The sequence below is a fragment of the Nicotiana attenuata genome, chromosome 2, assembly GCF_001879085.1.
Source record: "Nicotiana attenuata strain UT chromosome 2, NIATTr2, whole genome shotgun sequence".
Classification (NCBI taxonomy): domain Eukaryota; kingdom Viridiplantae; phylum Streptophyta; class Magnoliopsida; order Solanales; family Solanaceae; genus Nicotiana; species Nicotiana attenuata.
Genome location: NC_031990.1, coordinates 92510668 through 92525376, shown reverse-complemented (window position 1 = coordinate 92525376; position 14709 = coordinate 92510668). Strand labels below are relative to the sequence as shown.

Here is a 14709-nt window from a genome sequence, read left to right as displayed (position 1 = left end):
CCCTGATGCTCCAGAGAAAGTTTTAAATTGTTGGTGTAATGCCAGTACTGATTGTATGTCTCTTCTGCAAAAAAGTAACAAATCATCAGCAAAACCTAAGTGTACTAAGTTGACTTTAGCACACTTAGGGTGGTATTTGAATTCTTTTTCCTGCTTTAAAGACTTCAGCAGCCTACTCAGATATTCCATTGCCATCACAAACAGTACTGGTGACAAAGGGTCACCCTGCCTAAGCCCCCTTTTTTGCCTCAAAAGGTTTTGTTGGTTGTCCATTGATTATTACAGTATAGGCTACTGTACTTATGCACACCATTATCCATCTTACAAACTTCTCAGGGAACCCCAGTAACTTCATCACTTGTTCAATATATACCCATTCCACCGAGTCATATGCTTTTTGCATATCAATTTTAAGCATACATCTAGGTGATATGCTCCTTCTTCCATACCCTTTGATCAATTCATGGACCATGATGATGTTATCAGTAATCATCCTTCCTGGTACAAAAGCTGTTTGGCAGTTATCTATGAGGTCTGGCATAATTTCCTGTAGTCTTGCAGTTAAAATCTTTGATATCATCTTGTACAGAACTGTGCAACAAGAGATAGGCCTGAACTCTTTGATGTTGGTTGGATTCTTTACTTTAGGGATCAGGGTGATAGTTGTACAATTTATAGCTTTGCACATTTCAGTAGTTTCAAAAAACTCCAGCACTGCTTCAGTAACTTCCTCTCCAATCATGTTTCATGCCTTCTTGAAAAAGTGGGAGTTATATCCATCACATCCTGGTGTCTTGCTATCATCAATGCCTTGTAATGCTTTCTGCACTTCCTCTTTAGTAATTGGTTTTGATTAACTGCATTTGTTGCTGCCTATTCAGAGTGTATCCATTCTGCATGACATTTGGATCAACTATTGGTAATGTTGAGGCTGCTGTACCAAGTAGTTTTTTGTAGAAGCTTAGGATCTCTTCTTCTACTTCATTGGCACTTTGTAGAAGTTGTCCTGTGTTGTCCATCAGTCTGCCTATGTGGTTTCTTGCCTGCCTGTTTTTTACACAAGCATGAAATTATGTTGTGTTAGAGTCCCCTACTTTAAGCCATTTGATTCTTGCCTTCTACTTCATAATACTTTCCTCCACTTCCAGCCATTTTGCCAGTTCAACTTTTGTCTCCTTCTCTTGTGCTATTACTTCATCATTATTTTCTGGAGATTCCATTCCCATTTGAATGTTCATCAGTTTGTTCCTTGCTGCTTGGATCTTTGGCCCCACACTGCTGCACTCCTTATTGTTTAATTTCTTCAGATCTTTTTTCAGATGCTTTAATTTGTACCACACCTTCAGCATTGGATTTTCCTTAATTCTCTTCTTCCAACATTGACTGACTATATCATCAAATTTATGGTGAGCTGCTAAGCAATTAAAGAATTTGAATGGTCTTTTTCCCATCCTAGTAGGCTCAGCAACAGTTACCATTATAGGGCAATGATCTGAAAAACCTGGTTGCATAATAGTTCCCTCCATATTAGGCCATTTTTGTATCCACTCTGCATTGGCAAGTATTCTATCTATTCTACTATGGACATGGTTGTTTGTCCAGGTGTAGTTCCTCCCTATTGTTTTGAGTTCAGCCAGTCCAACATCAGCTATGAATTTTTTGAAGTCTGTCACTTCCCCTTCTTGTACTGGATTCCCCATCACTCTATCTTCTATGGACAAAATACTATTAAAGTCTCCCATTATTAAGCTTGGGTCTTGTATTCCACTCATAGTTTTAGTTCCTTTCAAGTCAGTTCACAAGCTCTTCCTGTCCTGTATGCTATGTTTTCCATACACTATAACAAATATGAACTTGTTGTTGCATTGCCTCAAAACCACCTGTCCTGCTATGTATTTTTCATGGACTTGTTTAACCTCAAACTCCACCTTTGTTTAGTCCCCAATTACCCAAATCCTGCCACCAGGTGCCTCATCATAGTTAGCAGTCCATTGACAATTGCCAAACACCTTCCTCATTATTGGTTAAGCTTTATTAGCCTTGACTCTATTCTCCAGTATAGCTATTAATACTATATTATTCTCCCTACAGAATTATTTTAGTGCTTTTTTCTTATAGACTTTATTCATACCCCTAACATTCCATGTTATGATATTCATCATGCTATAATATTTATTTTGGGATCCCCATCACCTTCATTTCTTCTTCTCTGCCCTCTTGTCCCCTGTGTTTCAGACAGTTGCACAATTTTTTGAGTTGTGTCAACTAAGGCTTTAAAGGCATTTCCAATGTCTACTTCATCCTCTCTGTTGATTTCCATTTGCTTTTTTTATGCTGATTTTCTTCTAGCAACCTGCCATTCTTCATCTTTTCCTTGTTGATTAGGCATAGCTTCTCCATCTGGTTCAAATTGTTCCAGGAATCTTCCATGAGCATCAATTCTGTCCACCTTAGGATCAAGGACCCTTGCTATTCTCCATTCTTGCTTTAGCTTTTGATTATTGCCTCTCTGTTGTCCATCCTCTTTGTTCAGTCTCTGTTGATCATTACATGAGTGACCAATTTGACAGCATATTTGGCAACATTGGGGCTTCCAGTCATATTGTACTATCTGCTCAATCACCATTCCCTTAGGATCATGAAGTTTTATTGATACTGGTAAGGGTCTAGTAATGTCCATTTCTATTAACATCCTTGCATACGAGACTTTATCGGCCATGGTAGTACACACATCAGCATATAGAGGCTTCCCTGAACCACTCCCAATTTTACTTAATGCTTGATTAGTCCAGTATCTAAGTGGTAACTTAGGGAATTTTACCCATAGAGGGATGGTTCTGAGTATCTCCTCACTAAAATCAAACCCCTCCTTCCATGGTCGCATGATAATTGGTCTGCTGTTCATAGTATACGGTCCATTCAATATTTGTGAGCACGTGATTTTTGCCTCGCTTGAATTACTCCTACATAATTCTTAAAATTAGGATTTTTCCTTTTATTATTTGATTTTTAAGATTTAATTGCGTAATTTTGTGTGTATGATAATTCATAAAAAATACAAAAATATTGCATGAGCATTTATGATTTAATTTTACATATTTTTAGACTAATTAGTAATTAGGCTTTTATAAAAATACAAAAATTCAGAAGGAAAACTTTGATTTATTTTGTTTGATTTTAATTTTAGTTTTTAAGTTTACTAATTTCCTTTAGATTGGTAGTAGTCTAATTGTAGCTTAATTAGGTAGTTTGAACTAATTTTGAGGTTTAATTTTAGTTTAGTTTTTAAATTGAAAAAAAAAAGAAAAAGAGAGAAAAACAAATGAAAGAAAAGAATTAAAGGAATTGGAAGGGGCCTGTTATTTTTGGGCCAGTTATTGCAAAGTAATTCACCAACCCAAATAAACCCCTGTACCCGTCTCAACCCAAAACCAGCCCAAATGCCCGGTCCGGCCTCAACTTAAACGACGTCGTTTGGGCAACTTTCAATCAGAACCGCCGAGGTTTCTTGATCGGACGGTCCTAAAGCCCACATCATTTGATATAAATCTGTCCAAACAAGACCTGACCCCCCTCAGGCCCCCTACCTCACCATCTCTCAGAACCCTCCAACCTCCGGTGTACCGCCATCCGCCGCCATCCTCCGCCGTCTGTCGCCGACCGGAAATCGCCTCCGCCGGCGGCGATTGTCCAAATTCCCCAAAATTTACACCACAACCTCCTCTCCTCCTCCTCATTACGGATCCAAGCTCCGTTTTTCTCAAATCCCCTCCAAACCCGTCGAATATCCAAAACCCTAGCGCCGCCTCCGCCGTGTCCGGTGGTGCCACCACCTAACCACCACCAAATTAACACCCTTGAACCCCCGTCTTTCCCTCATTCCAAATCCCCACTCATAATCCTTCAAACATCCCTGTAACGCCGCAAATTTCAAATCAAATATCAAACCCTAAGAGTTCAATTTGGAGTTTGAATCTGTGAGGCCTCTGGTCCAGTTTTCGCAAGTTTAGGGTTCGATTTAGCCACGAAATAATGTTTTTCGTTTGTTCTTGGCAAAGAACAAATGATTAACATCATTTCGAGGCTCAAATCGGAGGCTAGTCGTGTTCAAGTTAAATTGGTGAGTTTTTCTAGTTTGTTTTTGTTTGTTTCACTTGATATTTGAATTTTCTTCTATTGAAACTAGTTTAAACCCAGTTTCTCTGTTTTCTTTAGTTTAATCCGTTCATTCATGCCTGATTCTTTCATGTTGCACCTTGATGTTTGCCTGCCTATTTTCTTAGATTTTTAGGTTTAAAATTACTGATTGTTCCTTCTGATAGCATTTTCTGTTTGGTTGATTTTGTTTATTTCTTGTTCTGTTTGATCGACAATTCGTAGTAGTAGCTTTCAATTTTAGTTAATTAAAATTAATTCAAGCTTAAAATTAGAGTTGTTTGGATTTACATTCCAATTTAATGGATTGGTCTTGATTGGCTATCGTTTGGTTAGTACTGAATAATTCAAAGCCTTTGTAATTAACCTGGGTCATCATTGACCAAGTAAAAGGGGTTGGTGTAGTTGGACTTGGGTTAGTCTAACCTAGGTTAATAATTTTAGGGGTAAATACAGGGGTAATCAAGGGGTAATTTGGGCAATTCAATTAAAGAATCTTGCAGTAACTGAAAGTAGAAGCCCCAAGAAGCTTCTAGATTGGGGTTCTAATTTAAATTTCAGGAATTAAGTAGTATAACTTGGGTAACAAGTCAGTACCCTAAGGGCTTTTAAGCTAAAAACTGAAAATTAAGAGGGGGCTAAGGTGTAAAGTAAAAATCTGAAAGGTGCCCTAATATTTGCCTATAAAAGGCAGTATACCCTGCCTTGCAAGCTATGGTTTGGAAGTTTTAGAGATCTGAAAATTTGAAATCCAAGTCTAAAAAAAATCAGAAAATTTGAAATTTGAAAGTTTGAGAGGGAATACTGAAAATCAACAAAAGTTTCTGCAGAATTTGAGAATTTTAGTATATAGAGTTTAGATCTTAGAGCTCAAAACAAAATCCTGAAAAAATCAACAAAAATAGCCTAGAAATCCACCAGATCTACTGTTTCATCAAGTTTCAGCAGTTTAAATTCACTTCCAAGTGCTGAAACTAGGTGGAATTCACCTGTTAAGAGTCAATTTGAATCATCAAAGTCTGGTCTTAAGTTCAACTGGGTCCTTTGCTCAATTGAACCTTATTTTTGGTGTTTGCTGCATCTCAACTCCTGAATTTTGCATTGGACTTGCTGGGATTTTGCTGAGATTGCATCTGTTACATTGCTGCTGTACATCTGACCTTCAATCTTCTTATTTTGCTCTAATTTCCAGGTATTGCCTTGTCCTCTAAATGATGTTTGAAGTTTGCATCAGAACCTATTGAAGGAATGAAGAGATTGTTGCACATTTCCCCTGTTAATCCCCTTATGTTGTCTGGTTCATGCTGAATTTGTTTAGTTTAATCTAGTTTACTTTCAAACATGTTTGTTTAGGTGCTGAATTTAGGCTCCATGAGAATGTGAAAAATTATATAGTTTAGACACATGATTATTTGTAATAACTGGACTGTTGGGACTCATGAATGTCCATTTAGTAATGTTAGCGTAATTTTAATGTTTTAAGGGTTGCTATCATGTTAGTTTGAATGTTAAAAATTGGAATATGGTGTGGGCTTGAAGCTGGTTTTAGGACCAGTGTTTGTACTCCATGTTAACGTTAATTTTGGGCCTAATGAATATTTGAGATGTCTCCACACTTCAGTATTAAATTTCAGTAGTTTATGTCTAGTTTCAGTCCAATAAATGCCTTAAGTTCTGCAAATGTGTTATGTAAGTTTAAATGTGGTTCTGGAAGTAAAAGCTTCAGAATGAGTGTGTGTGGTTCATCAGGATACATATAATTTGAATATGAGCATGAAATTTAGACTTAAAATCAGCATGTGTTCGATTTGAGCGGAACTGAATTGTTCATGTGTTTTTTGCAAAATTATCAGGTTTAATTGTGATTCAAAAGTCAGTGTTTCTGCAATCCAATTTAATTTCAGTGCTTGAGTTGGTAAATTGAAAGAGAATAAACAAATTTAAATTGATTTTTATACTTGTTAGTTAAAGTGCCAACAATAGGCTGCCCAGGTGATCGAAATGGGCCTGCTTAGAGGCCAAAATATTAATCACTTTACAGCTGAGGCGTTTGTACGCAGGCAGCTTTAGGGATTCAAACACTAAATATTGGGCCTCTCCTTCAGGCCCAGTTGTATCACCTTAGCCTTGTATTTAGTTACCAGATTTTAAATTCATAGCCCATATCTAGTCCTTATGACCTTAGCCAATTAGTAAGGCCCTCAAAAATAACTCTAGGAAGGCCTTCTTAAATAACATAATAGTTCATGACCCTTCAACCTTAGTCTAGTATCCTTTAAAAAATGAAATCGAGGTGCGCCGCGCCAAACAAAAATCATAAATTGCGTGGCCCTCTTTAAATACTTCCATTAAAATACTTAGAACTCGGGACGTGCCATTTAGCGAATTTTCATGGCCTCCCGCAAAGTTATCAACACGTTAGTTGCTNCGGGTATGGCCTCCGACGTGGTACATGGATCAGGATATCTCTCGCTGGCATATCTGGGACGACCTTGCTAGAGACTTTGTCAGACAGTTCCAGTACAATATAGACATTGCTCCAGACAGGAACTCCTTGGCAAATCTGAAAAAGAAGTCCTCGGAGAGCTTTCGGGAATATGCAATCAAATGGCGTGAGCAGGCATCGAGAGTAAAGCCTCCAATGGACGAGGTCGAAATGGTCACGGTGTTCCTTCAAGCTCAGGAAGCTGATTATTTCCAAAATATGATGTCAGCTATAGGCAAACCGTTCGCAGAAGCTATTAAAATTGGTGAAATGGTGGAAAATGGATTGAAAACAGGCAGAATTCTGAGCCAATCAGCTATTAGAGCAACCTCCCAAGCCATTCAAGGCGGGTCTGGAAGAGTAGCAAAAGGTAAGAAGAAAGAAGAAACATCCATGGAGGCATCGGGTGCAAGAAGACACCGTGCTCCTAGACCCATGTTCCCAGAAAGAACCCCTCAACATTATTACCCTCACCAGGACATGGCCTATGCTCCTCAACCGTACGCAGTCATGAATGCTCAACCTTTTGTACGACCGCAGCAACATGCCAATAGAAACCAAGCTCCATTTCAAAGAAACCAGCCTCCTCACCAAAACCACTATAACCCCCGTCCTCCACAAAATAACTTCCGTCCTCGTGAACCACCCAGGAGGCCAAATTTTACACCAATCGGCGAACCCTACTCCAGTCTGTTTCCGAAGCTTGTTCAAATGGGTCTGCTGCAGCCCATACCTCCAAACAGGAAAAACCCAGAATCACCCTCCTATCAGCGGGGCACCCGATGCGCTTATCACTCAGGAGCTGAGGGGCATGATACAGAAAATTGTTGGACTTTCAAAAGAGCCGTGGAGGACTTGATAGAACAGGAATAGATAGTGCTAAGGGATAAGGATGTCCCCAATGTGACTAATAACCCACTGCCAGCCCACAACAACGGGCCAGTAATTGGGATGATTTGTGAGCATAAGGAATTTGACCCGGCATTAAAAGCTATCATTGCCATTGCCGACGCAGAGAGAAAACCAAAAGTTGCCCCGAAGCAAGACAAAGGGGAGAAAAAGAACAAAACCACCCATCCAAAATCAGAAAAGAAAATTGAAGTAGGAACTGGGGCAACGCCTACCAAAGATGCTATTCTCTATATCCCTCGAGGCCGCAATGAAAAGAAGATGACTTTGAGTCCTCCCAGGAGGTTTGAACTGAACAAGGCATCCCAAATGTACATGCCCAAGGGAGCTTATGTGGTGCGGGGGACAATTAAGCCATCGAGGCTGAACGAGCCCGTGGTTATTGGACGCGCGCCACAGAAGCCTATGACAGATCCTGCTGTGGTGCCGTGGAATTACCATAAAATAGTGGTTACGTATAAAGGCAAAGAAATCCCGGGGGAGCTTCAAGAAAATCACCCCGTTGAGAAATACTCTAGCATGGAAGAAGTGAACAACGCTACCAGAAAGCGTTTCCCATCTAAGAAACCTGTAAGTGCCGAAGAAGCGGAAGCTTTCTTTCAGAAAATGAAGATGGCGGACTATGAAGTGGTTGATCAACTTCGAAAGTTTCCTGAACAAGTGTCCTTGCTGTCATTGCTGATGAAATCCCCTGAACACCAGAAGGTTTTAATGAAGACCTTGAATGAAGCATACGTGCCAGCTGAAACTTCGGTGGAACATTTAGAAAGAATGGCGGAAAGATTTTTCGCTGTCAATCAGATTTCATTCAGCAAAAATGACTTGCCCCCAGAAGGAGCCGCTCACAACAAAGCCTTGCACTTAACTGTCAAATGTGAGGGATACTATGTGAAGAGGGTCATGGTAGACGGAGGTTCTGGGGTAGACATTTGCCCACTCTCTACGCTGCAGCGTATGGAAATCGGTACTGAAAGAATTCGTCCCAACAATGTCTGCGTGCGGGCTTTCGATGGAATCAAAAGAGACACAATTGGAGAAATTGACCTAATTCTGACCATTGGCCCGGTGGACTTTGAGGTGACTTTCCAAGTGCTAGACATGGACACGTCCTATAATTTTCTTTTGGGAAGGCCTTGGATCCACGTAGCAGGAGCTGTACCCTCCACTCTCCATCAAATGGTGAAATTTAAACATGAGGATCAGGAGATCGTGGTCCACGGAGAGGATGAACAATCTATCTATCGGGACCCATCCGTCCCATGTCTTGAAGCGAGGGAAGGCAGTGAGCACATAGTTTACCAAGCCTTTGAAGTCGTGGTGGCGGACCAGTATGAAGAAGGAAACCCTTGCCCCCAACCCTTCCTTTCCAATGCCTCGATTATGGTGGCCAAAGAAATGATCCGGCATGGCTTCAAACCAGGGAAGGGACTTGGAAAATCCCTGCAAGGAATAGCTGAGCCAGTTACCCTGCCTACCACTGAGAAGTTCTTCGGGATAGGTTTCCACCCTACCCCAGATGATATAAAGTGGGCAGACGAGAGAAAGAATGATGGATGGGTTTTGCCGCAACCACTGCCACATCTGTACGAGACCTTTGTCAAGCCAAAGTACAGTGAAGGAGAGGATGATGAGGCCTTTACGGCCGAAGAGATTGAAGAAATATGTGGGGCAATGAGAAAGATACCCTATGAAACCCACATGGTTCAGCGAGGGGAGGGTTCAAGCACCGCTGAGGTGTGGTATATGGGACCAAGCGCCAAGCTGCAAAACTGGAAGGCTACGCCATTTCCAATCAGGCGGGAGTCCCGGTAGACTTGTCCTGCTACTTTTTCTGCATCCCGAGTTATTTCAGGGTGTAACTCGGATGTTTTCTTTAGTTTCTTGTCTTTAAATTTCCAAATGTAAACCCTGTTATCTTCAAATTCCAAGAAATGAAATCAATATTTCATCGTTCATTTTTCTTTATTCTCTCTGATTTTGCTATTTTTCTCTTTTATTTCTTCTTTCAGTTCTAGTAATGCGGCTTCAAATAACATGACATGCTTGCGGACTTCATGCCCAGATCCAAACACGCTGTCTAATTATGAACTAATGAACCAAGAACCGGAATATGATGAAGAAGAGGCTTTTAGGGAAATAAATCGAGAATTGGAACAATTTGAGAATAGACCTAAAGCCAATGGTGCTATTGAAGCAGCAAACAAGAACATCAAGAAGATTTTGAGAAAGATGATTCAGAGCTCCAGACAATGGCATGAAAAGTTGCCTTTCGCACTACTGGGATATCGCACCACGGTGCGTACATCGGTAGGAGCAACCCCATACCTTTTGGTCTATGGCACTGAAGCCGTAATACCTGCGGAAGTTGAAATCCCCTCTCTCCGGATCATTGTTGAAGCTGAAATTGAAGACAGTGAGTGGGTCAAGACCCGTCTGGAACAGTTGACACTGATTGATGAAAAGCGGATGGCTGCGGTCTGCCACGGGCAGTTGTACCAACAAAGAATGGCCCGTGCTTATAACAAGAAAGTGCGCCCCAGGAATTTTGAAGTGGGACAATTGTGTTAAGGCGCATCATCAGGAAGCAAAAGGAAAATTTGCTCCTAACTGGAAGGGTCCATACATCATCAGAAAGATATTGCCGAGAGGAGCATTGTATCTGGGCGATATCGAAGGAAATGATCCCGAAGCAGCCGTGAATGCAGACGCAGTAAAGAGGTACTATGTCTAGGCTTTCTGCAGCAATGACTTTGTTCAATTGGGATGATGAAGGCTTTCATTCTCGCTACCCAAACTCTATCAACCCTTTGCAAACCCTTTGAGCCGGCTCCCATTCTTTGATTACCCTCTTTGGAACCTGAAAGTGTTATTGAAAAATGAAATTAAAAAAAAAGAAAAAAAAAAGAAGAAAAAGAAAGGAAAGATACAAAAAAAAGGAAAGAAAAAAAAAAGAAAATGAAAAAAAAACGAAAAAAAGAGGAAAAGGAAAGGAAAAAGAAAGAGAAAACAAAACAAAATAGAAAAACAAAAGAAAAATCAAAAGCAAAGTTTCCCTGAACTACGTCTGACTTGATTCCGAAAGGATACGTAGGCAGCCTCTCTCTGGGGTTCAGTCACACCAAAACAAAAACCCCAATTCCCCCAAAAAGTTGAAAATGGGGCAGATGATATAATGGCTCGGCAATGAGCCCACCAGAACGGTTCCAAAGTTGTAATTCCATCCAAGATTCTTTTTACCCAAAAAACAACCTTGTCCAAGTCCTTCCGATCAATTGGCAAAGGCGTGGGAATTGAAAAAACATCATTATTGGAATCTGATGCAATCAAACTGAGAGAAATAAAATGAGAGAGTCTTATTGGTGAAAACCTACGGGCACCATAAGGCGACGGTGAGTAGAGAAATTGAAAATGAGAGAGTCCGTTTAGTGAAAACTCGTAAAGAGCACTATCGGGCGACGGTGAGAAGAGAAATGAGAGAGGTCGATTGGTGAAAACCCGCAAAGGGCGCCGTCGGCCGAACAGAAGACATCTCCCACAATTGAAAGAGTCCTGGCAAGATTCCCTGGATCTGAAACACGGGTCAATGAGTTTATGAGAAGTTTGGAAAGGTTGTGCGGGTCGGACATCCAGTCCAAGAAGCATGTCGTGTCTATTTAAAGCCTGCATGCACCCCAGATAAGTCCTTCTTTTCTCCCTGAAAGGGACGCTTCTCTTTAAATTCATCTTCTTGCCTTTTGTTTCCCTTTTGGTCTAACTCTGTTCCCGAAACTAATACAAAGAAAAGGTGGCAGGACTGGTTTTACAAGGCTCTCCTTAACAAAAGCTAAAGAAAAGTACCCAGCCTCAGTGGGTGCATCAAGCCAATCCCAATTAGCCATGGCGGCCGATGCTTCAAAATCAAAACTCTTGGAAGGAGAAAATCAAATTGAAGTGCCTATAAAGGCAAATGAAGCTGAAAAGGTTGAGTCCCACATGGCTAACCGTCTCGGCAAAGGTTTGAAAAGCCAAGGTGCCCCAAATGCTCTGAAATTGAAGTTGGAAGAAAGAAGTCAAAAATGAAAGGCCTACGAAGGCAAAATAAAGTTGGAGAAGGTTAAGTCCCGCGCGACTAGCCATTACAGCAAAGTTTGAGGTGCCAAAAGTTCCCCAATGTTTCGAAGAAAAGAAAAAGAAAAGAAAAGAAAAGAAGAGAATCAGAAAGGAAAGGCCTACGAAGGCGAAATAAAATTGAAAGTTGAGTTCCACCGACCGACCATCATGGCAAAGTCTGGAAAAATCAGAGGTTCTCCAGGGCCTGAAATGAATCGATCCTCAGGGAGCAAATAGTTGCAGTTGAGATCTTCATCAAAGAAGTTGGGCCGGGATCAAGTGATCAAAAACAATCAAGGCCACAAAACCAACCACCGTTTCAAACTAACAATTGTTCTTTGTTTGAAAATTTGAAACAGGTGTAATCCAAAGCAACCGTGCAAAAAGCAGGTGCAACCAAAAAGGGAAAGAAAGGCACAAATGCTGGAACAGCTTGCAGCGGGGAACCAACCAAAAAGGAAGTTCCCCCCCCCCCCCAACTCTTTCTTGCATTTTCTACTAAAAATGAAATGAAGAATGAAGATAATATATATATAAATTATGGTAGCATAGAGCCCCATTCCCTAAATATCTCGGCATAACCCGTGGACCTCCCTGGCATAACCCAAGGACCTTTTTCTTTTATCCCGGCATAACCCGTGGACTTCCCCGGCATAACCCGAGGACCTTTTCCTTTCGCTCCCTGGCATAACCCAAGGACCTTTTTTTTTATCCCGGCATAACCCGTGGACCTCCCTGGCATAACCCAAGGACCTTTTTCTTTTTATCCCGGCATAACCCGTGGACCTCCCTGGCATAACCCAAGGACCTTTTTCTTTTATCCCGGCATAACCCGTGGACCTCCCTGGCATAACCCAAGGACCTTTTTCTTTTATCCCGGCATAACCCGTGGACCTCCCTGGCATAACCCAAGGACCTTTTTTCTTTTCTCCCGGCATAACCCGTGGACCTCCCTGGCATAACCCAAGGAGCTTTTTTCTTTTATCCCGGCATAACCCGTGGACCTCCCTGGCATAACCCAAGGACCTTTTTCTTTTATCCTGGCATAACCCGTGGACCTCCCTGGCATAACCCAAGGACTTTTTTCTTTTATCCCGGCATAACCTGTGGACCTCCCTGGCATAAGCAGAAGACGGCATAACCCGTGGACCTCTTTGGCATAACTCAAGGACCTTTTTCTTCTCTCCCGGCATAACCCGTGGACCTCCCTGGCATAACCCAAGGAGCATTTTTTTTAATCCCGGCATAACCCGTGGACCTCCCTGGCATAACCCAAGGACCTTTTTCTTTTTATCCCGGCATAACCCGTGGACCTCCCTGGCATAACCCAAGGACCTTTTTCTTTTATCCCGGCATAACCCGTGGACCTCCCTGGCATAACCCAAGGACCTTTTTTCTTTTATCCCGGCATAACCCGTGGACCTCCCTGGCATAACCCAAGGACCTTTTTTCTTTTCTCCCGGCATAACCCGTGGACCTCCCTGGCATAACCCAAGGACCCTTCTTCTTTTCTCCCGGCATAACCCGTGGACCTCCCTGGCATAACCCAGGGACCTTTTCTCTTTTATCCCGGCATAACCCGTGGACCTCCCTGGCATAACCCAAGGACCTCCCTGGCATAACCCAAGGACCTTTTTTCTTTTATCCCGGCATAACCCGTGGACCTCCCTGGCATAACCCAAGGACCCTTTTCTTTTATCCAAGCATAACCCGCGGACCTCCCTGGCATAACCCAAGAAGCCTTTTTCTTTTTATCCCGGCATAACCCGTGGACCTCCCTGGCATAACCCAAGGACCTTTTTCTTTTATCCCGGCATAACTCGTGGACCTCCCTGGCATAACCCAAGGACCTTTTCTTTTATCCCGGCATAACCCGTGGACCTCCCTGGCATAACCCAAGGACCTTTTTCTTTTATCCCGGCATAACCCGCGGACCTCCCTGGCATAGCCCAAGGAGCCTGTTTCTTTTATCCCGGCATAACCCGTGGACCTCTCCGGCATAACCCGAGGACCTTTTTCTTTTCCGGCATAACCCGGTCGTCCTCCAGCATAACCTGGTAACCCCCTAGTTTAAGGCTTCATTCCCAAGGATACACAATCCTGATTTTATTGCTTAGATATGTGTCACAAATAACTCACGAAATTTTCCTAGTGAAAACTGGGGCATAAAGATTTCGTTCGTTTGTTTGTTTTGGTGTCTGAGCAGGTTTGACCTCGAGGCATAGGATCCGAGGTAGCTGAAAGAATGAGTCTCCAGCCAGAAAAAAGAAAGGAAAAAAAGAACAAAAAGAAGTGAATCCAAAATGCTGAAATGAACAAAGATGCGGACTGCTCAAAACTTGATTGAAGTCATAAGCTCCACCTGTCCCGTTTTAACCCAATGCTGAAGAAAGGATCAACACCTACAGCTTGCGAGCATCAAGATTCAGATCGGAGTCCACATCAAAATCAGCTAAGACTCAAGATCAAGCTTCAAGAGATTTATAGATAGGAATCTTGTAACTCATAGTTGATAGGCATAGCTAGCTTAGCTTTGATTTTCCTTTTGGTGTAATAAGGAGGTCAGCAAGCAGTAGCAGCAGCAACAGCAATGAAATCACAGCTCCTGGTAGTCCCAGCTACCAAAACTTCCAGAACTACACTGACCTGATTCCTTTATAGCCAAGGATATGTAGGCAACCTCTGAAGCAGGGTTCGGTCAGACGTTTTTCAAAAATGCTTCTCATGGAGTGCTAAGCGAGCAAAAATCCCTCATAATTGCTCATTTATCTTTGCCCGAAAACCCTTCGTGTCTCCGAGCAAAGAGGGGCAGCTGTGAGCATGCGATTTTTGCCTCGCTTGAATTACTCCTACAGAATTCTTAAAATTAGGATTTTTCCTTTTATTATTTGATTTTTAGGATTTAATTGCGTAATTTTGTGTGTATTTTTATTTGTGTGTGTATGATAATTTATAAAAAATACAAAAATATTGCATGAGCATTTAGGATTTAATTTTACATATTTTTAGACTAATTAGTAATTATGCTTTTATAAAAATACAAAAATTCATGAAGGAAAACTTTGATTTGA

At 41.7% G+C, this 14709-nt stretch overlaps 1 protein-coding gene across 1 annotated transcript; it reads right to left on the bottom strand.

Moving 5' to 3' along the window:
• LOC109222212 lies at positions 837-1700 on the bottom strand. The gene is made up of 2 exons (XM_019386591.1): positions 1123-1700; positions 837-1047 (listed from the first exon to the last, which is right to left on the bottom strand). Exons 1-2 carry the CDS (start codon positions 1698-1700, stop codon positions 837-839), a joined length of 789 nt encoding a protein of 262 aa, XP_019242136.1.

Coding starts and splice junctions, on each gene's coding strand:
- LOC109222212 (XM_019386591.1), bottom strand. CDS start 1,700: ATGGGGAATCCAGTACAAGAAGGGGAAGTGACAGACTTCAAAAAATTC. Junction 1,048..1,122: donor GTGGAGGAAAGTATTATGAA/GTAGAAGGCAAG, acceptor TGTAAAAAACAG/GCAGGCAAGAAACCACATAG.